The sequence below is a fragment of the Erpetoichthys calabaricus genome, chromosome 16, assembly GCF_900747795.2.
Source record: "Erpetoichthys calabaricus chromosome 16, fErpCal1.3, whole genome shotgun sequence".
NCBI classification, from domain to species: Eukaryota; Metazoa; Chordata; class Cladistia; order Polypteriformes; family Polypteridae; genus Erpetoichthys; species Erpetoichthys calabaricus.
The window spans coordinates 90335708-90359753 of NC_041409.2; the positions used below are offsets into that span (position 1 = coordinate 90335708).

At 42.1% G+C, this 24046-nt stretch overlaps 1 protein-coding gene across 1 annotated transcript in view; it reads left to right on the plus strand.

Annotated features, from left to right (window-relative positions):
- Positions 1 to 11400: 11400 nt before the first annotated feature.
- The window catches only part of mthfd1b (methylenetetrahydrofolate dehydrogenase (NADP+ dependent) 1b), an 84196-nt gene continuing 71550 nt past the window's right edge, over positions 11401 to 24046 (plus strand). Inside the window, exon 1 of the mRNA XM_028821132.2 lies at positions 11401 to 11645. Coding sequence (XP_028676965.1) covers positions 11608 to 11645 — 38 coding nt within the window. The 5' untranslated portion in view covers positions 11401 to 11607. The remainder of the gene's footprint in view (positions 11646 to 24046) is intronic.

A 24046-nucleotide genomic window follows, 5' to 3' on the forward strand; every position in this document is an offset into this window, starting at 1 on the left:
AGCGGAGATCCTTAGCCACAGAGCCACCACTCCGCCCATTTAAGCATTTAGGCATTCAGTGGTTGTAGTGGGCCGGTGCTCACCTGTATGGAGTCCCGGCACTTCTCATTTTTTTGGCTGCTGAGTACCAACACCGTTTGGTGCATACCGGCAGTGTTTTCCAGTGTAGTGGCTCACATCATGCTTATCTGAGCCGCCCCCCTCAATGCAGCACTGAAACTCCAAGAGAGACCCCTCGATCCGCTCTTCTATTGTAGCACTTGAATTTCTAAGGGGGGCTCCATTATTTGTTGCAATGAATGTATGCTATTCGCTCTACATATTAATACATCAGAGTTCTTCATAGGGTACTGACACTTATGTACTCCACTTTAAGCACTTCACATAGGTGGTCCCGGAATTTGAAGTCTATGCTGTAGTAATTTTTAAACAGCTTGGCCTGCTAACTCAGTACCACAATAAACTCCATACCCAATGTGAACGTTTTCCTCATGCACAACCTTTATATTTAACTTGGGGTTTTCATGATGGTTGATAGAAGTGACATGCCAGTTTCCTTACTTCCAGGTCTATACAGTCATATGAAAAAGTTTGGGAGCCCCTCTCAGCCTACATAATAATGGACTCTCCTTTCAACAATAAAGATAACAGTGGTCTGTCTTTCATTTCCTACGAACATCTGAGTACTGCGGTGTTTTCCGAACAAAGATTTTTAGTGATGCAGTATTTAGTTGTATGAAATTAAATCAAATGTGAAAAACTGGCTGTGCACAAATGTGGGTCCCCTTGTCATTGTGCTGATTTGAATGCCTGTCACTGCTCAATGCTGATTACTTGGAACACCAAATTGGTTGATGAGCTCGTTAAGCCTTGAACTTCATAGACAGGTGTGTCCAATCATGAGATATAAAAGTATTTAAGGTGGTCAACTACAAGTTGTGCTTCCCTTTGATTCTCCTCTGAAGAGCGACAGCATGGGATCCTCAAAGCAACTCTCCAAAGATCTGAAAACAAAGATTGTTGAGTCTCCTGGTTTAGTGGAAGGCTACACAAAGCCATCTCAGAGGTTTAAACTGTCAGTTTCAACTGTAAGGAATGGAATCAGGAAATGGAAGGCCACAGGCACAGTTACTGTTAAACTAGCAGGTCTGGCAGGCCAAGAAAAATACAGGAGTGGCATATGAGCAGGATTGTGAGAATGGTGACAGACAACCCACAGATCACCTCCAAAGACCTGCAAGAACATCTGGCTGCAGATGGTGTATCTGTACATCGTTCTACAATTCAGTGCAATTTGCACAAAGAACATCTGTATGGCAGGGTGATGAGAAAGAAGCCCTTTCTGCACTCACGCCACAAACAGAGTCACTTGTTGTATGCCAATGCTCATTTAGACAAGCCAGATTCATTTTGGAACAAAGTGCTTTGGACTGATGAGACACAAATTGAGTTATTTGGTCAGAACAAAAAGCGCTTTGCATGGCGGAAGAAGACCGCATTCCAAGAAAAACACCTGCTACCTACTGTCAAATTTGGTGGAGGTTCCATCATGCTGTGGGGCTGTGTGGCTAGTTCAGGGACTGGGGCCCTTGTTAATGTCGAGGGTCAGATGAATTCAACCCAATATCAACAAATTCTTGAGGATAATGTTCAAGCATCAGTCACAAAGTTGAAGTTACGCAGGGGTTGGATATTCCACCAAGACAATGACCCAAAACACAGTTGGAAATCTACAAAGGCATTCATGCAGAGGGAGAAGTAGAATGTTCTGGAATGGCCATCACAGTCCCCTGACTTGAATATCATTGAAAATCTATGGGATGATTTGAAGCAGGCTGTCCATCAAATTGAACTGAACTGGAGAGATTTTGTATGAAGAATGATCAGAAATACCTCCATCCAGAATCCAGACCCTCATCAGAGGCTATAGGAGGACAGCGTCTAGAGGCTGTTAGATTTACAAAAGGAGGCTCAACTAAGTATTGATGTCATATATCTGTTGGGGTGCCCACATTTATGCACCTGTCTAATTTTGTTATGATGCATATTGTATATTTTCTGTTACTCCAATAAACTTCATGTCACTGCTGAAATTCTACTGTTTCCATAAGGCATGTCAGATATTAAAAAGAAGTTGCTACTTTGAAAGCTCAGCCAATGATAAACAAAAATCCAAAGAATTAAGAGGGGGACCCAAACTTTTTCATATGACTGTAGGTGATGCTGTCTCTTTGGCCCCTCACACCACCCACAAATAGCCACCAGCCATACCATATGCACTTCAGAAGAGGTCATTCACCTGAAGCTAACTAAGCATGGTTAGGCCCGGCCAGTTCTTGGAAGGGAGACCACCTAGGAAAAGCTTGGGTTGCTGCTGGAAGAGGTGTTGGTGAGCCCAGCAGAGGACGCTTACCCTGAGGTCTCTGTGTGGATTCCAGTGCCCCAGCACAATGATGGGGACACTGAGCTGTAAACATGGTGCTGTCCTTCAGATGAGATGTAAAACCGAGGTTCTGACTCTCTGAGTGCATAAAAGATCCCTGGGCATCCTTTGTAAAGAGTAGGGTATATCCTGATATCATGGCTAAATTGCCCTCCATGTTCTACTCATTCTGCCCCCCTAATCATCCCCTGTCTCTAATTGGCTATCTCTTTCATGACTACATCACCAAATAGCTCATGTGTGGTGAGCGGACTGGTGCAAAGGTGGCTGTCATCGCATCATCCAGGTGGACGCTACACATTAGTGGCAGTTGAATGGCTGCCCCACTCACTACGAAAGCACTATATAAATGTAAAGAATTATTTATTATTATGCCAGGTTGTTGTTTACTGACTTCAGCTGTGCTTGGACAGGCTGTGGTCAAAGTCAAAGGACTGGGCCCCTATAATTATAATAGTAATTCTTTGCATTTATATAGCGCTTTTCTCACTACTCACTCAAAGCGTTCAGCAATTGCAGGTTAAGGGCCTTGCTGTCCAAACTTTTTTATGAATGTGTTGCAAGTATAAAAATCAAAATACTGTATTTACTCGTGTACCACACGCCCTCGTGTAAGACGCGCACCCTAATTTTTACAAAGAAAATCATGAAATTTTTTTTTTCCCTGGGCGGCACGGTGGCGCAGTGGTAGCGCTGCTGCCTCGCAGTTAGGAGACCCGGGTTCGCTTCCCGGGTCCTCCCTGCGTGGAGTTTGCATGTTCTCCCCGTGTCTGCGTGGGTTTCCTCCCACAATCCAAAGACATGCAGGTTAGGTGGATTGGCGATTCTAAATTGGCCTTAGTGTGTGCTTGGTGTGTGGGTGTGTTTGTGTGTGTCCTGCGGTGGGTTGGCACCCTGCCCAGGATTGTTTCCTGCCTTGTGCCCTGTGTTGGCTGGGATTGGCTCCGGCAGACCCCTGTGACCCTGTGTTCGGATTCAGTGGGTTAGAAAATGGATGGATTTTTTTTCCCATGTACGACGCGCGTTGTGATTGTATATGAAGAGTTTAGGGCACGTTTTCCGCAAAATGCCCTTCTGTTTTTGTTGCATGACGAAAGAGCGAGCGAGCGAGCGAGCGCAAGTGAACGAGCAAGAGAGAGAGAGAAAGAGAGAGCGCAAGTGAACGAGCAAGAGAGAGAGAGAGCGTGCACGAGTGAGAGAGAGAGCGAATGAGCAAGAGAGAGAGAGAAAGAGCAAGAGAGAGAGAGAAAGAGCGCACACAAGCGAGCGAGCGAGAGAGCCCAAGCAGAAGAAATTTCCTCGTGTGTGACTCGCACCTGATTTTCTAATGCTAATTTTCGGGAAAAAATGTGCGCGTGGTACACGGGTAAATACGGTAAGTCATTTCATGTCAGTTTCTAACACGCTTAATTCAGACCAGGGTCACATGCAGTGCTGGAGCAGATCCCAGTTAGCTTAGGGCACAAGGCAGGATTCCAGTCCATCGAAGATCAAAATAAGTCAGGCAGTCAGTTATCTTCCAACCTGCTATATCCTAACACAGGGTCACAGGGGTCTGCTGGTGCCAATCCCAGCCAGCACAGGGCGCAAGGCAGGAACAAATCCTGGGCAGGGTGCCAGCCCACCGCAGGGCACACACACACACACCAAGCACACACTACGGACAATTTAGGATCGCCAATGTACCTAACCTGCATGTCTTTGGACTGTGGGAGGAAACCCACGCAGACACGGAGAGAACATGCAAACTCCACGCAGGGAGGACCCGGGAAGCGAACTCAGGCCTCCTAACTGCGAGGCAGCAGCGCTACCCACTGCGCCACCGTGCCGCCCTCAAAATAAGTATTTATGTAAAAAAAAAAAAAAAACTTCATTAGTTGTAACATCAAACAATGTACTGTTGTACTGCTTCCAGGTCAAAAATCATTTACTAGCATTTAATAATCACTACTTTCTGTTTTTATTTGCATCTTTGTTACTGTCCCAACTACTTTTTTTGGAGCACTCAAGGAGTAGAAGCGACTAAACGCCTCAAGTGGGCTTCCACAGACACCAGGGAATGGCGGCAGGAGAAGGGAGCAGCACCCACTGGGTCCCCGCTGAAGGCAGTAGGATGGTGGCGAGGGACACAGGCCGGTTTAGGCCGGGGGGTGACTGTGCTCGCTTGAAGATGTCTCCTTGTACTATGGAGACCATGAAGATAGAAAAGAGGAGACTTCACTTTCAAAAGAAGGCACAAAAGACTTGTGCTGGTTTTAAAGAGACATCCATCCATCCATTTTCCAACCCGCTGAATCCGAACACAGGGTCACGGGGGTCTGCTGGAGCCAATCCCAGCCAACACAGAGCACAAGGCAGGAACCAATCCTGGGCAGGGTGCCAACCCACCGCAGTTTAAAGAGACAAATCCTGTGTATTTTAACCTCGGATTTAACCGGTTTGGATTTATTTATTTATTAGTGTTTTAACCTCCACCAATGACACTGGTTTTATTGAGAATTATTTGTGGACTTTTGTATTGGAAGAATTTTTCAATGTTCTTTATTTGATGTTGGAAATGCTTTGTGAAATAAAAGCACTAAGCGCACTTGCACCTTCTCTTGCAGTTCTGTGTCTTCACTGCCCAGCTCATTCTCAGACATAACTATCAATGACCCAACTATCAAAGGACTTTAGTCAAGCCAGGCCCTCACAAATACATGTATTAGATAGATAGATAGATAGCTAGATAGATAGATAGATAGATAGATAGATAGATACTTTATTAATCCCAATGGGAAATATGCCTTTTCCTATAGTATACAGTATGTAAAAAAATTAAACGTTCTAATGACTAAACTTTTGTGACCAATAGAGGGTGCTGTCACTCCCTTGAACCCTCTGATCAGACACCAGATAAAAGTCCAAGAACTTCTTATTTTATAATAATAATGTGCACAAAGCAACCTCCACTCCACAATACTCATAAATAACCAATAATACTAAACAATACACAACTCTCCACTCTCCCAGACACGTTGCCACCCTTCCATCCAGCTCAGCTCAGTCTCTGGGATTTCCCAAAGTTTCGTGACCCGGAAGTGTTTTGCTCTCTCTGTCCATGTGACTAGGACCACTTCCAGGTCAGATAAAAACTCCTCTTTTCTTCAGCCCGGAAGTATATCATTTCATCCGTTTCCGCGATTGTGAATTACTTCCGGGCTATATGGAAAGTATAAATCCCTGGGCCTCCCTGCAACGTCCTCCAGTGGCCCCCATGGTATCCAGCAAGGCTGTGACGAAAGACTCCAAGTTCCATGATGCCCTGCTGGAATTCGGGGCCCTTCCATGTTGCAGGGATGGTTCCATCTGGTGGCTTGGGGGTGTTGGCCGGGATATACGGCCGGCAATCCCTCACACTTTCTAAAAAAACAAAAGTATAGCCTACCAGGTTATCTGAATTATGGAATAAAGACTACCAGGGGATTAACCTAAAAATAATGAATTTAGGTGAGAACCAATAGGTCAGAGTCAGCGTTTCTCAACCTTTAAGTATTTGCGACCTGAGTTTTCATAACAGTTTTAATCGCGCTCCCCCCCTAACGTTTTTTTGAAAGGAGCCCACTAATACCAATTTGTTCTTTTTTAATTAATGATGTATCATAGATGCATATTTTATTATACCTACTTAACTTTTTCGACATTTGTCTAACTCTATATTTATTTTTCTAGTATCAGAATGTAGTTTAAGTTAATTTGTTTTTGTTTAAATAGATGTATTTTTCATATTTTTGATTCTTGTTTTCTTTTTTTTCACATCTTCGCGCCCCCCCCTAGGGGGGCCCACCACACAGATTGAGAACCACTGCAATAAGTAAAGTGGTAACTAAAACGAGCGATTTTAGGCTTTTAATAGCACCTTACTAGCTTCAGATACTCAGTAAGATTGAAGGTGATGGATCTTCCTAAATTGAAGACAGCAGAAGGAAAAACATACAGGATACAGTATGTTACTGCAAACCCAACAGGCGTCATTGCCCCCCTATTACAGGTGACAGTGGTGCTCCTCTCCCTGGGTAATTCATTTACCTTTCCAGTAACTCAGTTACAACATCCCATTTAACCAATAATTCAAATCTGACCCTTGCTTTTGGAATTTGGACTGATCAATCTTTGTCCTTGATAAGACTAAAGTCATTTGTTTGTATACTGAAGCCAAACTTATGAAGATTCTGCTTCTTGACTGGCTTATGGAATCACTCCATAAACGTATTTAACTTAACAGAAATGCAGGATCAGCATTCTAGTTTTTTTTTTTTTTTTTTTAAAGTGACCCTTTTATATTTATATTGTCACAAGTTTACCTAAGGATAATGTGGCAGTCTTGTGTAGAGCTGATAAGACTGCTTTGCATAGACATTTTTCTTTTTTAATTAAAATGTGTTCCCCTTTTGAGCATGAAGGATGGAAAGAAATGGAGAAAACACAGTGTGGTGTACCTGTCGGCTGCCTCTCCCTGATTTGTGCCCTGTGCTCAGTTATGCCATGAATACATGCCAGCCTCCAATATTCTGCACTCTCTCTAGCCTTTAATGTTTTTAAATCTACTGGTCAGTGCCTACCCAAGATGTTTAAATACTATTACTCAGCCTCTTGGGCTGCCAACCACGTTGCCATTTAGTTACGCCTTCATAAAGTTTCAGTCCATCTATCGTTTTTTTAACTAATTTTTTCCATTACTGTCCTGCAGGAAACTAAAACCTATTCTGTCCAAATAGGGCACAAGAACATGAACAATCAAGCACATTGAACAATTGAAGAACATATTATGGCACACTGGCACCTTCACTTAAAGTTACTCAGTGAACTAATCTGCACCTTAGTGAGATGGCACAACAAGAATGTTCAAACTCCACTTACACAGTGACAAGGCTGGGATCTGAAGCCAGGCCTCTACAACTTTTAGTGAGCAGCACTGACCACTGTGACTACCTCTGTGAAGTTTGCATATCCTCCTTGTACCCATATTTTTTTTCTCCCAGGCAGTCTGGTTTTCTTCAAAAACAAGGATGTGCGATTAACTGGCACCTCCAAATTGATCAGGTGTAGACAAATGTAAACGCTGATGCCAGTGTACCCTAAACAGTTTGGCAAATTGGTGAATATTATGTCCAATAAAACTGGTATACTCTCCCTTGCCTTACAGTACTTAACTGGACTAAGTGAAGCTGAGACTGAATGCTTCCAGTTATACAATTTCCTTTGCACCACAGCCCTGTTTAATAGTAAAACAAAACTGAGGGCCATTATGAACAATGCTGCACATCCTCTCCAAATTATCTCTTTTTATATTTTCTTTGTTTTTAATCATCATGAAGTGTGTTCAGGATCCCCATTATGAGTGTTTATATATTTATTTATATATTTATCTATTTATTTATTTGAAGAGCTTCTGTAAAAAAAACTAATTTTCCCAGGGGACAAATAAAGTTCTATCTATTGTTCCTGTATTTGTAAGAATTACTTCTGAAGGCTTTGAAATCATTTCAGTTTTTTTGTCCAGCACTTCCTGAAGACCCCCAAATATGACTTACCGTTCAACTCGTCTAGATGTCTAGTTATGCAAGATGTTAAGCTTTTTGGGGTCTCCCCTATATTTGGCCCTCTAGACCCCCCCCAAAAAAACGAATTTAAAGCCATCTTTGGACCATGTTTTGTGCAGAAAATAACATTTTTTTATGATAAGGAGTAAACCAATATGTGTCCTCAACAAAAATGATCAAAAGGGCTTGAGGTTGTGCATGCCACATCAACCAACCCCAGGGGTTCACCCCCTAATGGTATATGAGGGGTGAAAGTTACTCATTTTCACAACTCTTTGAAAAAATGGGAATCGGTAATATAGTGAATATTGTGAATTTCCCCTTGGGATTAATAAAGTATCTATCTATCTATCTATTATATAGTGCCTTTCACATCTATCTATCTATCTATCTATCTATCTGTCTATCTATAGGCATGTGGAATCTCGCTTTATGCCATTTCAAGGTTGCTGATCAGGAATATGATAATATTTTTGATATCTGATTCTATATTAGTGGTCCCAGCCCTCTAAGAGACACCCCAAAAGGTTAAAAATGACAAATATAAGTATGAGGTGTATCATTTTGGGCTATTATAAGATCAGCGATTATGAAAACTGCATGATCCATCCATCCATTATCCAACCCGCTGAATCCGAACACAGGGTCACGGGGGTCTGCTGGAGCCAATCCCAGCCAACACAGGGCACAAGGCAGGGAACCAATCCCGGGCAGGGTACCAACCCACCGCAGAAAACTGCATGATGCATGCGAAAAATGACAAATACATAATGCAAGAAATTGCATATGGCAAATAAAGTTTATCATTGTCGTGTTATTTTTGATCCTTTACTAGGAATCTAGCCCTCTAAGGACAGCGCTCTCAAAGGGTGAAAAATGTCCAGTTTCGGCTATAGTTGAGAATATTTAGACTTTAAGCATTTAAATTGAATCACACATTTTAATATTTCAAATATCTGATGTACTATTCTTGTTTATTATGCAGTTCCATCTCATGAAGTAATCATTACATTTCTTATGAACACCCCGTACAAGGGCGGTTTACGTTAGGATATCAATCTTATATTGCGTCAGAAAGTATACTTTTTTAGTTACTAATATTTCTTTTACAGTTAGGTCCATAAATATTTGGACAGAGACAACATTTTCTAATTTTGGTTCTGTACATCACCACAATGAATTTTAAATGAAACAACTCTGATGCAGTTGAAGTGCAGACTTTCAGCTTTAATTCAGTGGGGTGAACAAAACGATTGCATAAAAATGTGAGGCAACTAAAGCATTTTATTAACACAATCCCTTCATTTCAGGGGCTCAAAAGTAATTGGACAATTGACTCAAAGGCTATTTCATGGGCAGGTGTGGGCAAGTCCGTTGTTATGTCATTATCAATTAAGCAGATAAAAGGCCTGGAGTTGATTTGATGTGTGGAGCTTGCATGTGGAAGATTTTGCTGTGAACAGACAACATGCGGTCAAAGGAGCTCTCCATGCAGGTGAAAGAAGCCATCCTTAAGCTGCGAAAACAGAAAAAACCCATCCAAGAAATTGCTACAATATTACGAGTGGCAAAACTACAGTTTGGTACATCCTGAGAAAGAAAGCAAGCACTGGTGAACTCAGCAACGCAAAAAGACCTGGACGTCCACGGAAGACAACAGTGGTGGATGATCGCAGAATCATTTCCATGGTGAAGAGAAACCCCTTCACAACAGCCAACCAAGTGAACAACACTCTCCAGGGGGTAGGCGTATCGATATCCAAGTCTACCATAAAGAGAAGACTGCATGAAAGTAAATACAGAGGGTGCACTGCAAGGTGCAAGACACTCATAAGCCTCAAGAATAGAAAGGCTAGATTGGACTTTGCTAAAGAACATCTAAAAAAGCCAGCACAGTTCTGGAAAAACATTCTTTGGACAGATGAAACCAAGATGAACCTCTACCAGAATGATGGCAAGAAAAAAGTATGGAGAAGGCGTGGAACAGCTCATTATCCAAAGCATAGCACATCATCTGTAAAACACGGTGGAGGGAGGCAGTGTGATGGCTTGGGCGTGCATGGCTGCCAGTGGCATTGGGACACTAGTGTTTATTGCTGATGTGACACAGGACAGAAGCAGCCGAATGAACTCTGAGATGTTCAGAGACATACTGTCTGCTCAAATCCAGCTAAATACAGCAGTCACATTGATTCATGATACAGATGGACATTGACCCAAAACATTCAGCCAAAGCAACCCAGGAGTTTATTAAAGCAAAGAAGTGGAAAATTCTTGAATGGCCAAGTCAGTCACCTGATCTTAAGTCAACTGAGCATGCATTTCACTTGTTGAAGACTAAACTTCAGACAGAAAGGCCCACAAACAAACAGCAACTGAAAGTCGCTGCAGTAAAGGCCTGGCAGTGCATTAAAAAGGAGGAAACCCAGCATCTGGTGACGTCCAGGAGTTCAAGACTTCAGGCTGTCATTGCCAGCTAAGGGTTTTCAACTAAGTATTAGAAATTAACATTTTATTTCCAGTTATTTAATTTGTCCAATTACTTTTGAGCCCTTGAAATGAAGGGATTGTGTTAAAAAAATGCTTCAGTTGCCTCAAATTTTTATAGAGAAAAGCCAAGCAAAATGACACCTTTTACTGGCTAACTAAAAAGATTACAATATGCAAGCTTTCAAGGCAACTCAGGCCCCTTCTTCGGGCAAGATGTCACATTTTTATGCAATCGTTTTGTTCACCCCCACTGAATTAAAGCTGAAAATCTGCACTTCAACTGCATCTGAGTTGTTTCATTTAAAAATCATTGTGGTAATGTACAGAACCAAAATTTGAAAAACGTCGTCTCTGTCCAAATATTTATGGACCTAACTGTATTATGAAAGCACAAACTGTCACATTCGGGCAACGCTAATAGGTCATGCGAGGCATGATAAGCATCCATCCATCCATCCATCTTCCAACCCGCTGAATCCGAACACAGGGTCACGGGGGTCTGCTGGAGCCAATCCCAGCCAACACAGGGCACAAGGCAGGAACCAATCCTGGGCAGGGTGCCAACCCACCGCAGGCATGATAAGCAGTCAAAGAGTTTTTTTTTCCCTGCAATTCTGGTTTCGTAATACATTATACTATATAAATGTACCGGTGGAGTTGAATGGCAGCGCTAAATCTGTGCGACTCTTCCCGGTGACTAACTGTCCCGTCCAGCTGCACCGCGCGCTCAGTGCATTAACGTACTACGGACTTGTGATCTTCCCCAGTGGACTGCACTGCGATCGTATCTCTGATCACTCGCCCACCTTTCACTCTAGCGCGCCGTCTCACTGACTTTGCCCCGCCCACTTCCCAGTCTGCAGCTTCACTCTGTTGGGCTTGTGGAGCGCGGTCACAGGACCAGAGGGCAGCGCCTGGACACGCAGAAACGCCCCCTGATTAGCATATTCAGCAGCAGCTCAGACAAAAGTCGTCGAAATAAAAAAAATAATTACTTCCAGGGTCCGACTACATATCGTGAATCACTTTGGAAGCTGCTGGGCTTCTACTGTATAGCAGCGGCAGTGTCAACAACATAAAACGGAATTCGCCATGGCAGCTCAGGTGCTCAGCGGCAAGGTCGTCTCGACGTGAGTTGGCCTTTACTTTGTTTACCTTTATACCTGAACGTAAAGAGAACAAGAAAAGATAGCATGGACAAAACTTCGCCGTGATAGTAACGGGCTCGTCAGCCTTGCTGTAACTTTTTTTTATGATGGAGTTGAGAATAAAAAGTTTTGCTGAGTTTCGGTTGATCACATGCTACAGTCTCACGTGGTAGAGGCCTCTGAGTGCTGCTGGTGCTTCCTGCCGATTGCGCGCGGCCTTTTGAATTTGCACTCGAGTCCGGACCCCGGGACGGGTTTTGGCAGATTAATCGCACTACTTATGCGTTCCAATCTTGTAAAAAGCCGCCTCGTTCCAGTAATGTCGGGCTGCGGATTAAGCCACCTCCGGATGTTGCTCGCCTCTGTTTTTCGTTCTCTGATTTGTCCTTTTAGGGGGCGTTACTTTATGTTAATTGAGCGTGTTAAAAAAGTGTCATCTTTTATTCACCAGCACCTAATATGCAGGAATTAATCAAGGTCGCTTTGGAGCTGCTTATAACAGATCAGAACATCGCAAACAAATGACAGTTAAATAGCATACGTCAGAACGGTGCAGTGTAAAGGAGATGTACAGGTAAAAGCTTTCGTTTGTACGCACACACATACAGTACCCGTACGTATATTGTACATACACACAACTTCATACAGTTTTATAAAGGTACACAGATTAGCAAGTAAGACAGGCCCAATTACTGATTTGAGAGGATGGAAGATTATTCATGCTAAAATTAAATGCAGTCCAATGTGTTAACTATATTGTAATGCAACAACAACAAAAAAAGACAACATATAAGAATAAAATTAGGCAGTACTAATTAACATTGAGAAAAGGTAAGGTCCGATGGCCAGGGAGGATAGAAAAAAAAGAAAAACTCCAGATGGCTGGAGAAAATAAAACAAAATCTGCAGGGGTTTCCAGACCATGAGACCGCCCAGCCACCACTAGATAGATAGATACTTTATTAATCCCAGGGGGAAATTCACATACTCCAGCAGCAAAAAATATTAAATTAAAGAGTAACAAAAAATGCAGGTAAAAAACACAATAACTTGAATAATGTTCAACGTTTACCCCCTCTGGTGGAATTGAAGAGTCGCATAGTTTGGGGGAGGAACGATCTTCTCAGTCTGTCAGTGGAGCAGGACGGTGACAGCAGTCTGTCGCTGAAACTGCTCCTCTGTCTGGAGATGACACTGTTTAATGGATGTAGTGGATTCTCCATAATTGATAGGAGCCTGCTGAGTGCCCGTTGCTCTGCTACGGATGTCAAACCGTCCAGCTCTATGCCAACAATAGGCATTCTACCTAACATAAATGATCTCAATCAGTCCTCATGGTATTCAGGGTTCACATGGAAGAATGTGCGCTGTAAGGTGTCCTTGTGTGCCTTGAAAGGCACCTATAAATAAAATAAATTATTATTATTATTAGAAATAGAGGCTCCCTCACAATACTGTGGAAGTTTGAAACTATGCTGGAAAGTTTTCACAGTGTCACATAATTTGTTATGCCTATGCGATTTCTAGTGGTGGCAGACGACAAGATCAGCAACTGCAGTCTTCACGTTTTAACTTCCCCTTTTGACTAGAAGTCATGTAATGTGTCACCGGCTTCGGACGTTAACTGCATGCAGGCTCAGGTAGCTAAATGAGTATTTGCAATTGTGACATTAAATCCATTATAATAAACCAGTAACGGTGTACTGTACGTTACACTTGACTTGAGCGTTCTTAGTTTTCCTCCTCTTTCTCTGTGCGTTTATCATTCGTTTTCTCAGAGGTTGATGCGCTTGCTGTTCCCTGAGCAGATCTTCTTTAGTCCACCCCAGGGGCCTGCTGCTTCTCTTCTTTTGTCGGCATCTTTTCGCATTAAAACTGATTAAGTTAGTTTTTTGTGTTGGAATTACTTAGTACGTTTTCCTTAATTTTTCACTTAAGCTGGCACTTAAGTCTTCAATCTGCCTCAAGAATAATTTAAAGATATGAAGAGGTAGGGGAAGTGACGCTGCACGGCCACCCTGCTGTGCACTGCCGAGAGTTGATTCTACCGTAAAATAAAAATAAAAAGACTAATAAAAATCATCACCCCGAAAGCAGATTGTAGACGTCGGGTAGTATATGTGTATCAAGTTTTAAGTCAATAGGTGAAACGGTTTGTGAGCTACAGGTGATTTAAAATCCTGGACAGACAAACGGACAGCCACGGTAGCGTATTATATATAAAGATGGAGACAGTATTGTATAAAAATGGCACAGTACTATATAAAACCTTTGAAATGCAGAACATTTATAAATGCTCGAGAAATAAATGTGAGTTAACTTGTCTCACATTGGACTGGACGTCAAAGAAGTTTGTAAAACTCTCCAGTCATAGACGCATAAATAAGTCACTAACTGTATAAAATCCATCCATCCATTATCCAACCCGCTGAATCTGAACACAGGGTCATGGGGGTCTGCTGGAGCCAATCCCAGCCAACACAGGGCACAAGGCAGGGAACCAATCCCGGGCAGGGTGCCAACCCACCGCAGGACTCACACAAACACACCCACACACCACGCACACACTAGGGACAATTTAGAATCGCCAATCCACCTAACCTGCATGTCTTTGGATTGTGGGAGGAAACCCACGCAGACACGGGGAGAACATGCAAACTCCACGCAGGGAGGACCTGGGAAGCGAATCCAGGTCTCCTAACTGCGAGGCAGCAGCGCCACCGTGCCGCCCCTGTATAAAGTCTTTCGTAAAAAATAAATAGTAAAAGGGAAGAGGGCTTTTTATTCTCTATTCTCCTTTTAAAATCTAAATGTGTATTTAAAATGCTCGAGCCTATATTTCTGGGGTGTCTGGCAGAAATATGGGAGTCCCTGAGGGGTGTCGCCATAGAAGAAGTTTGGAAAGCACAGTCTAATAGGTCACTTGCCCCCTTAACTTATATACCCCTTTGGTCCACCCAGCATATAAAAAGAGCCTTTTGACCTAAAGTGGTCAGCTTATGCTCGAGCATTAGCATATGCCACGGGTGGGTAAAGTCAGTCCTGGAGGGCAGGTTTTTGTTCCAACCCAGTTTCTTAATTAAAAACCCATCCTTGTCAATTCTTTAATTTCATGGCTTGTTAGTGCTTTAACTCTGCCATGTCAGGTCATTCTCATATCCTAGATTTTTTTTTTCATTTCTAAGGATATCATCCAAATGATTTGAAGTCTAAAACAGACGAGTAATTCTCAGTGCTTCACGTTTTTCTCTTCACTTTCCTTCCAGGTATTTAATTAAACCAAACAGTGCACAATAAATCCACACAGGTGTAAATGGAAACAAGCTAAATGGAGAACTGCTGGTTTCTTTTGTCATTTGCATCTTATCGCTAATAAGGAGAAATTAAAAACCAAGACTACAGCTGTTTAAGACTAAAATAAGCAGTAAGGGTTCAAAATCTTAACGAGCGAGACAACTAAAGTGAAGCTAAAGTGTTACTTGAGCAGTATGTGCTTCTTATTAAGCAGTTGGGTTGGAACAAAAACCTGCAGCCACTGCGGCCCCCCAGGACTGACTTTGCCCACCCCTGGAATATGCAGACCTTTCCTGTTGCCACTGTGATTTTCTTTCTCTCTGCCCTTGAGATGCAACAGTTGTGTATTACTGCTGGCTGCCCTGTGCCAACCTAAAGGTGCTTTTGCATGCATTTTTTACAATTCAGGCACCCCATCACTGTGTAAAAAAGGCGACTTCTTCCTAAGTGGGGAAAGCTCCGAACAAGCTGCCTAGCATTTATTTTCCATGATGCATTTCTATTTTGACATTACTCTTTATATATTCATAGCTTTTGTATCTGGTGTTCAAAAAGAGATTTGTGCAGACAGCAGGTGGTAATCCTCTGCTCCACGTCTGTGAGCATATTGCTGAAATGTGGGTGTGTGATGATTGATTTTTATATTCAGTGATTTTGACACTCATTTATTTAATCAGTTTTTAGTTACATACAATAATTAGCAATACTTATTTTTTTCTTCTAAGCAGAACTCACAAATATTATACTGTGCTTTTAGACTAACTCACTGTGACAAATAGAGGCACTGTCAACCCCTTGAACCCTCAGACCAGACGTCAGACAGCAGATAAAAGTCCAAATAATGGTTTATTATAATAATACAGTGCACAACGCACCCACCTCTCCACAATACTTTATAAATCAATAATCACTAAAATAAACAATACCCAATCCTCCACTCCCAGACGCATAGCCACCCTGCCTCCCAATCAGCTCAACGTCTGGGATTTCCCACAATCCTTTTATAATCCTTGACCCGGAAGTGTTTCGCCTTCTCTGTCCATGTGACATGGGACACATCCGAGTCAGATAAAAATCCTTTTTCTTCAATCCGGAAGCACGTCATTCCTTGTGTCGCTGTGATTAAGACACACTTCCGGGTTATGGTGCAAATAACAATCCCTGGGCCTCCCTGCAGCGACTCCTGGTGGCCCCCGTGGTATCCAGCAGGGCTGTGCATTAAAAGTCCACTGTCCATAATTCCCTGCTGGCATTCGGTGTAGCTCCATGCTGCAAGGAGGGCTCCATCTGGCGGCCTGGGGGTATTGGCCAGGATAAATAGCCAGCCATATCTCACATCACAGACATCAAGTGCCAACATTTAAAATGATGTCCTTGTATTTTGAACATTTTATTTTTTTCATAAGGTCCACATCTGACCCTCTGCATTATACTATATATATATATATATATATGCTGAAATGTGTGGTGCCCACTTTATTGATGATGGTTATTCTAAAAAATTTAAAACTTCTCACCCTTTCAGCAGTTTCCCCTCTGATGTGGATGGCAGTGTGGCCTACCCGCAGCTTCCTGAAGTCTGTGATTTTGCTGACATTAAGAATCAGGTTATTGTCCTGGCACCACTGAGTTAGCAGGTAGACCTGTACTGTGTTAACCATCTCTTGTTGGTGATCAAGTCTATGACGATCGTGTCATCAGTAAGTTTAATGGAGGGATCGGAGCTGTGCTTGCCCACACAATCAAATGTGAACAAGGAGTACAGAAGATGCCTCCACACACTACCCTATGAATTTGCTTTGTTGAGGGTCAGTTTGGCAGAAGTGATGGTGCCATTCCTGTTGGTTTGGAAATTTGAAATCCAGTTGCAGAGGGTGATTTTGAGTCCTAAATTGAGCAGGTTGGTGGTCAGCTTTGCTGATATAACTGTTTTAAATACTGAGCTGTAACCTAAAAACATGAATCTGGTGTAACAGTTTTGATTATTTAGATGTGCCAGGGACATGGCATCTTCTGTGGATCAGTTGTAATGATATAAAACTGCAGGTGACCATGGCTATCTGCAACATTCTGTTTAATACATCGTAGCAGCAGTCTCTCAAAGCACTACATAATGAATGGAGCAAGTGCCACCAGTCTGCAGTAGGGCTGGGTGATATGGGCTTAAATAGATATTGCAGTAATTTTGACCCAAAATGCAAGATTCAAAAGTTCTCAATGTGATCTCAAAACGTGTTAAAGATTGAAGGTCAGCACCATATAGACCAGTAGACTACCATTCAGAAGTTTGGGGTCACCCAGAAATTTTCATGTTTCTTATAGAAATTGATACCTTGTGTTATCAAGATTCCATTAAATTAATTTAAGAGTATAGCCAATGCATTACTAATGTTTATGATGGTTATTATTGATTGAAATGACCGATTTTTAATTTATTTATTATTCACATATGGCTGAAAGGTTCAATTTTTAGCAGCCATTCCTTCAGTGTCCTAATGGTTAAGTCCCTTAGCTCATCCCTAATTAGTCCTGTTTATACACTAATTGGTTATTAGAGAAACCTTTTGTATTGCATTAACATTTGTGAAGCCTGTTATTCTGTTCACTTGGGTTGCAAGGTACCAGCATTCCTAAAGTTCAGTTCTGGGTTCAGAAATTGCCAAAATGAAACAGCTTTCTCAAGAAGCATGTCAGTCTGTTGTCTTTTTGGTAGAATATTTGTTATTCCATGTGACAGGTTGTCAAAAAATGGAAGATTTCATATTAAGGTGTCTTATTACTGTATTGAGAGAAGAGGGAAAACTGGAACAAATCAGTATAGAAAAAGAAAGGGAAGATCCAAATGGACATCTGCATAAGAGGAGAAGAACATCAAAGTGTGAAGTGTGAGAATCAAACTCTTGATAGGCTTTCGCTTGCCTTCTGTAGTAATGATCAGGTGCTAAATTACTTTCATAAGGGAGAATCCTTATTCAAAATGACTCTTCTCTTATTGTGACATTTGGCTTTGGCTCTTTTAACACATATTTACATTTTTGTTATTTTTGAGCTTAGTGGTGCATTTTGTACATTTTGGTCTCACACACCCCACTTCTATAAATCCCATGTATTAAGAACAGAACAGACTTTGGTTTGTTTTGATCACAGACCTCGGTAAAAGATGTGTAATTGACTTGATTTTTGAGTAAATTTTAAATTTTCATTTACTTTTTTAATCAAATTCTTTTCTTCAAAGAAACTATTGAAAACATAGTTCTTTGGGGGGAAAATACTAGTGTTAGTCCTGGCAATTTATGTGACTTACTCTTGTGGTAGAATTTGAATTGGTAGCCTCATGATTTCCATTCGAATGCTTTAAACTCCAGGCTACATTAGATAATCTTCTTCTTTCGGCTGCTCCAGTTAGGGGTTGCCACAGCGGATCATCTTCTTCCATATCTTTCTGTCCTCTGCATCTTGTTCTGTTACACCCATCACCTGCATGTCCTCTCTCACCACATCCATAAACCTTCTCTTAGGCCTTCCTCTTCTCCTTTTACCTGGCAGCTCTATCCTTAACATCCTTCTCCCAATATACTCGGCATCTCTCCTCTGCACATTTCCAAACCAACACAATCTCGCCTCTCTGACTTTGTCTCCAAACATTCCAACTTGAGCTGACCCTCTAATGTCCTCATTTCTAATCCTATCCATCCTCGTCACACCCAGTGCAAATCTTAGCATCTTTAACTCTGCCATCTCCAGCTCTGTCTCCTGCTTTCTGGTCAGTGCCACCGTCTCCAACCCATGTAACATAGCTGGTCTCACTACCGTCCTGTAGACCTTCCCTTTCACTCTTGCTCATACTCGTCTGTCACAAATCACTCTTGACACTCTTCTCCACACATTCTACCCTGCCTGCACTCTCTTTTTCACCTCTCTTCCACAATCCCCATTACTCTGTACTGTTGACCCCAAGTATTTAAACTCATCCACCTTCGCCAACTCTACTCCTTGCATCCTCACCAATCCACTGACCTTCCTCTCATTTACACACATGTATTCTGTCGTGGTGGTCCTACTGACCTTCATTCCTGTCCTCTCTAGAGCATATCTCCACCTCTCCAGGGTCTCCTCAACCTGCTCCCTACTCTCGCTACAGATCACAGTGTCATCAGCAAACATCATAGTCCATGGGGACTCTTGTCTAATCTCATCTGTCAACCTGTCCATCACCAATGCAAATAAGAAAGGGCTCAGAGCCGATCCCTGATGTAATCCCACCTCCATGTTGAATGCATCCGTCACTCCTACCGCAGACCTCACCACGGTCACACTTTCTTCGTACATACCCTGTACAACTCTTGCATACTTCTCTGCCACTCCCGACTTCCTCGTACATTAGATAATGCAGGAAATTAATATATTACTGCTGTATTTTTCACATGCCTATTTAAAAAAATCTCTTATTCATAAGTAGGATGTTCACACTCGGGGGACTACTTCTCTGTCGAAATTATCCAGTGATTATTCACCCTAATTCTGTTATCTAACCCCAATAATAGAGTTTAGGTTCCTTGGAACCAGGTTGCTGTCTCAGCAGCAAGAGTCCTAGACTGGATGCAGATGCATTACAGACTAGACACGCTCAGATGCATTAAAAGCGCATATCTTTTAAATGAGTTGGGAAGCCCAAGTCTTCAAGCCTACATAGACCTGGCAAGCACATGCAAGGTCCACAGTGTTCTTCTGAGTATGACTTAACTCTTGATAGGTACGTACATATTTGCGAATCTGCTTAGTTCAGTAAAAGCTTGGGTGGAGCCTGACGTTATGCTGGTACCTTTTCCTACAAGGCAACAGGACACTAGTTCTCTATGGGGAAATATGTAGTGAAAAGTCAAGCAAAATGACACCTTTTATTGGCTAACTAAAAAGATTACAATATGCAAGCTTTCGAGGCAACTCAGGCCCCTTCTTCAGGCAAGATGCAATCATTAGATGAAAGAAGTGGCCTGAGTTGCCTCAAAAGCTTGCATATTGTAATCTTTTTAGTTAGCCAATAAAAGGTGTCATTTGGCTTGACTTTTCACTACATTCATAATGGCTAACACGGTACAACACCCTAGTAATATGGGGAAGGATAAAATACAAATTCCAAATAAAAAATAACCAAGCAAAGGGAGATTGTTCAGACTCCACAAAAAACGTGACTTGGAACTGGGCAGGAAGCTGTGATATGTTCACACATGCTAATCATGGTACCTTCTTGCTGCCCAACTCCAGTGAGCTGTTATCTCTCTCTCTCTCTCTATATATATATATATATATATATATATAATCTTCATTTGGATCTTGATCTTTGTTTGTCTGCGAATGAATTAGAAGAAGAAGCACTAGATGGCAGTAGAGAGACAGCTAAAACATAGGCATTGCATTAAGAATCTCCTCCAGGCTTATACTACTGAAGACTGTAGTACTCCAGTCACACCTCAAAACACAGACATTCAAACTAAACTATCTATCTAAACAAATTGTTGTGCTTTAACTTAACTAATCTTTATATATAATCTTCATTTGGATCTTGATCTTTGTTTGTCCGTGAATTCCACGCATGCGTAGACCACCTTCCAGTTTAGTACGTTGTTGTTACTCACGAATGTCAACAATGTGCCGGAATAACGAAAGGGGTGGTGGACAGTGTTACACTGGTTAGCTCCTGAGGCCTGGTTAGAGAATGAGATTGCCGAAGATAAAAGGTACGTGCCTATGTAACATATGCATGAAAGAAAGACAGTGGGTAAAATGAATGACAACGTAACAGCACGTTCCGGAAATTATTATTGTTACGTTGCAGCCAGCGAGTGCTGCGCGTCTCACAGTTGTACCCTGGCTTGCTCACATGTCAGTGAAGTGATCCCTATTTATGCTTTAAAGAGCCTGGATACCTATGTGTCCCCCTTTTATAACCATTGCTCCGTGTATATTGCCTTACTCTTTGGATTGCCACAAAGCAACCTGCGAGATTGGAGAAAGGTTGAGAAGAGATCGTGAGAGGAAACGACAGCGTCGTGAAAACGAGACGGACTGTGAATGGAGAGAAGCAGAAATGCTGCTAACACCACCACATAATTACTAATCGGACAGTGATTCAGAGTAGGCCGTTCCTATCGAATCAATGTCCAAGGGTTTTGTTTTGTAATTTTGTTTCCCTTATAAAAAATCATAATGCTGTGCGACGAAGGGCCCAGTTCACAACTGGCAGCCGCGTTTAAACAGGGAGCCCTTCACAGACAACTTTAACACGCGCAATGTAGTTGGGCGCACATGGCTAGTACCAACATATTGGCTTTGACAGAGGCACAGTGCGGCCCTATAAAAGATATCCTATTACTTTATTGAATACATACGTTTGAATTCATACTGCAAGTGTATGCATTTTGGCCATATTTGTAATAACATCTGTGAGTAACGCTGACCTTCCCTCAAATCTGAGATTAGGCAGGCTGCATGATCATCCCCTTGTTCTTTGCTGTAATCTCAATAGGGTGTTTAGTGTGCAACTAAGTCCGGAGCATATCTTTTTTTTGCTTGTAAAGTTGTCCAAAGTGGCAAAGTGCAGAATCATTTCATTGTCATAAACCAATCAGCCAAGTGAAGATGACAATAATAAAAAAAGTTGAACATTAATTCAGTAATGCTATTACCTAGGATCACTTTCTCATTTGCAGGATTGTTAAGACCCAATGTTTGCCTAGCAAATGTAGTTCACAGTTAATCTTCGATGATATAAAAAAGAATTTCGCAAAATAAAATTATTTTGTTGACAAACTGTAATAGGTATAACTGGTTAGGTTTTGTGTTTGCTTCTTCTCTTTCTTATGGCTGAGAATAGATATACAGATATAGCTTCATATTATCACTGTAACAGCTCCTGCATATTTGAAAATTGGCCATTATACTCACCATATTCTATTCTGGATATCCACAGACACATGCTGAGGAGTTTTTAATCTTCCATAAGCACATCAATTATTTGCATCAGCCATTCTTTGTGCAGATGGGGATTAGGGACACACATGAACTTTTCAGAAGGACAAGGCCAGTAACCTGCTGGGTCAGGTCTTTCACAAGGTGGCTGTTGCTGACTTGCTTCGAGCTCCATTGGGATTTCTCCGCTTCTTCAAAGTTGAGGTTGCATTACTTTGAGGTTGTGTGCATGGATCTAAACCAGCTTCCTTGCCTTCAAATAGTTATGAGAGATGTTGCAAAGGTTCTGGTTGTTTGGGAGACATTTGTTTTCCTTAACTAATTGGGCTTCACTTAGGGTTTTGATAGCGTAGTTGATGATTGGGGGAGCTGTGTGGAACAGCATAGATAGCCAGGGTGATTCCACCGATGGCTTTTGTTCAGAATACATGCAACATTTTTTGCATTAGAATGGCAAAGACCTCCTGAACAGCCTCTTTCCTCAATCCTCCTTTCTGGGCCATTGGCAGAGTCCTCGGCTACAGAGTGCACAAGGGCCATAGATAAGGGCCGTAGCACTGATGCTGGTGTTTCCCAGTTGTGTTTGCAAACTCCTGGAGCAGGTTAACTCTGTTTTTGTCCTAGTAGATAACCTCTTCAAATGGTCATAAAAGATTAGCAGGTAATCCAGCTCCATTGTAAGGTAGGTCATGGAGAGGCCAACAATCACTTTGAAGCAATTGCAGAGTTTAGTAAGTGAGACTGGAGTAAAGACTGGAGTTCTCTGTAACACAGGCCTCAATGGGAGGGTGCCATAAAAGAAGCCATTACAGTGGAACCTCGGTTCACGAACATCTCTGTACATGTACAAATCGGGCTACGACCAAAAAGTTCGCCAAACTTTTGCATCTGTTCACGACCACACACTCGGTATACGAACAAGCCAGTTTCCCTATTGGTTTGTGCGCGCCGATGATTTCCGCACGTGTTCAGTCTCTCCCTGTGCAGCGATCGAGACAGAGAGAGAGAGCACGAGCGAGCGAGAGAGAGAGAGACACACACACACACACGTGCACGTGCGAGAGAGAGACACGAGAATGTGCGCGCGCAAGAAAGAGACACGCGAGTGCGCGTGCGAGAGAGAGAGGGCTGGCATAAGGCCGAGAAGGCAGTTAAAGAATGCATCGGGCTTGTTTTTAAAGAGACTGATTCGAGCATTGTTTTAACCTCGTTGTATTTAATGAAGACTTTTTTCTATTGGATTTTAACCTCCACTTCACTTCTGTTTACAGCGATCGGTTCGTAGCGTGCATTGTTGCAATGTTACTTTTCTTGGTTGTTTATTAAATTACTGATTTTTCAAATGTTCATTTTTTTTCCCTGTGCTTAAAACTCATTACAAGAAAGTGCTTTTAGCGAGCGGTTCGTAGCGCTATAGCTCAAACTCTTGCAATGTTAGTTTTCTCTGTTGTTCACGGTTTTCTCAGTGTTATTGAATGTTTTTTACATTTAGTTTACTATTACGCTGTGCATTCTATGGTGTAATTAACTATATTTGTGCTTAAAAATCTTTAAAAAATATATTTTCATACAGTTCGTATGGTCTGGAACGGATTAATTGTATTTACATACAATCCTATGGGGAAAATTACTTCCGGTCACGACCAAATCGGGTTACGACCAGAGTTTTGGAATGAATTACGGTCGTGAACCAAGGTTCCACTGTATTTAAAAAGACTCCTGTGAAAGGATGCCTGGAGTTTTCCAAAAAGCAGGAGAGTGACTCACTTAAGGTGCAAGTGTAACACTGCTCACACCTACAGTGAAGTATTGTGATGGTAGCATTATGCCATGGGTCTGCTTTTCATCAGAAGGGAGAGAACCTGTTTCATCCTGCTAAAAACCTGAAGCTTGAATGAAAGCTCATCATTTAGCAGAACAACAATCTCAAGCACAAGGTCAGTGTGACCCTGGAGTGGTTCTGGGACACAAAGGTGAATGTCTTGCAAATCCTTGAGATCTAAATCCAATTGAGAATGCGTGACCTAACCTGAAAAACCTGGAGCAAAAGTACCTGAAAGATAAAAATCACACTGAACGGTGTGCACAACTTAGCTAGACTTACCCTGAAAGACAGACCT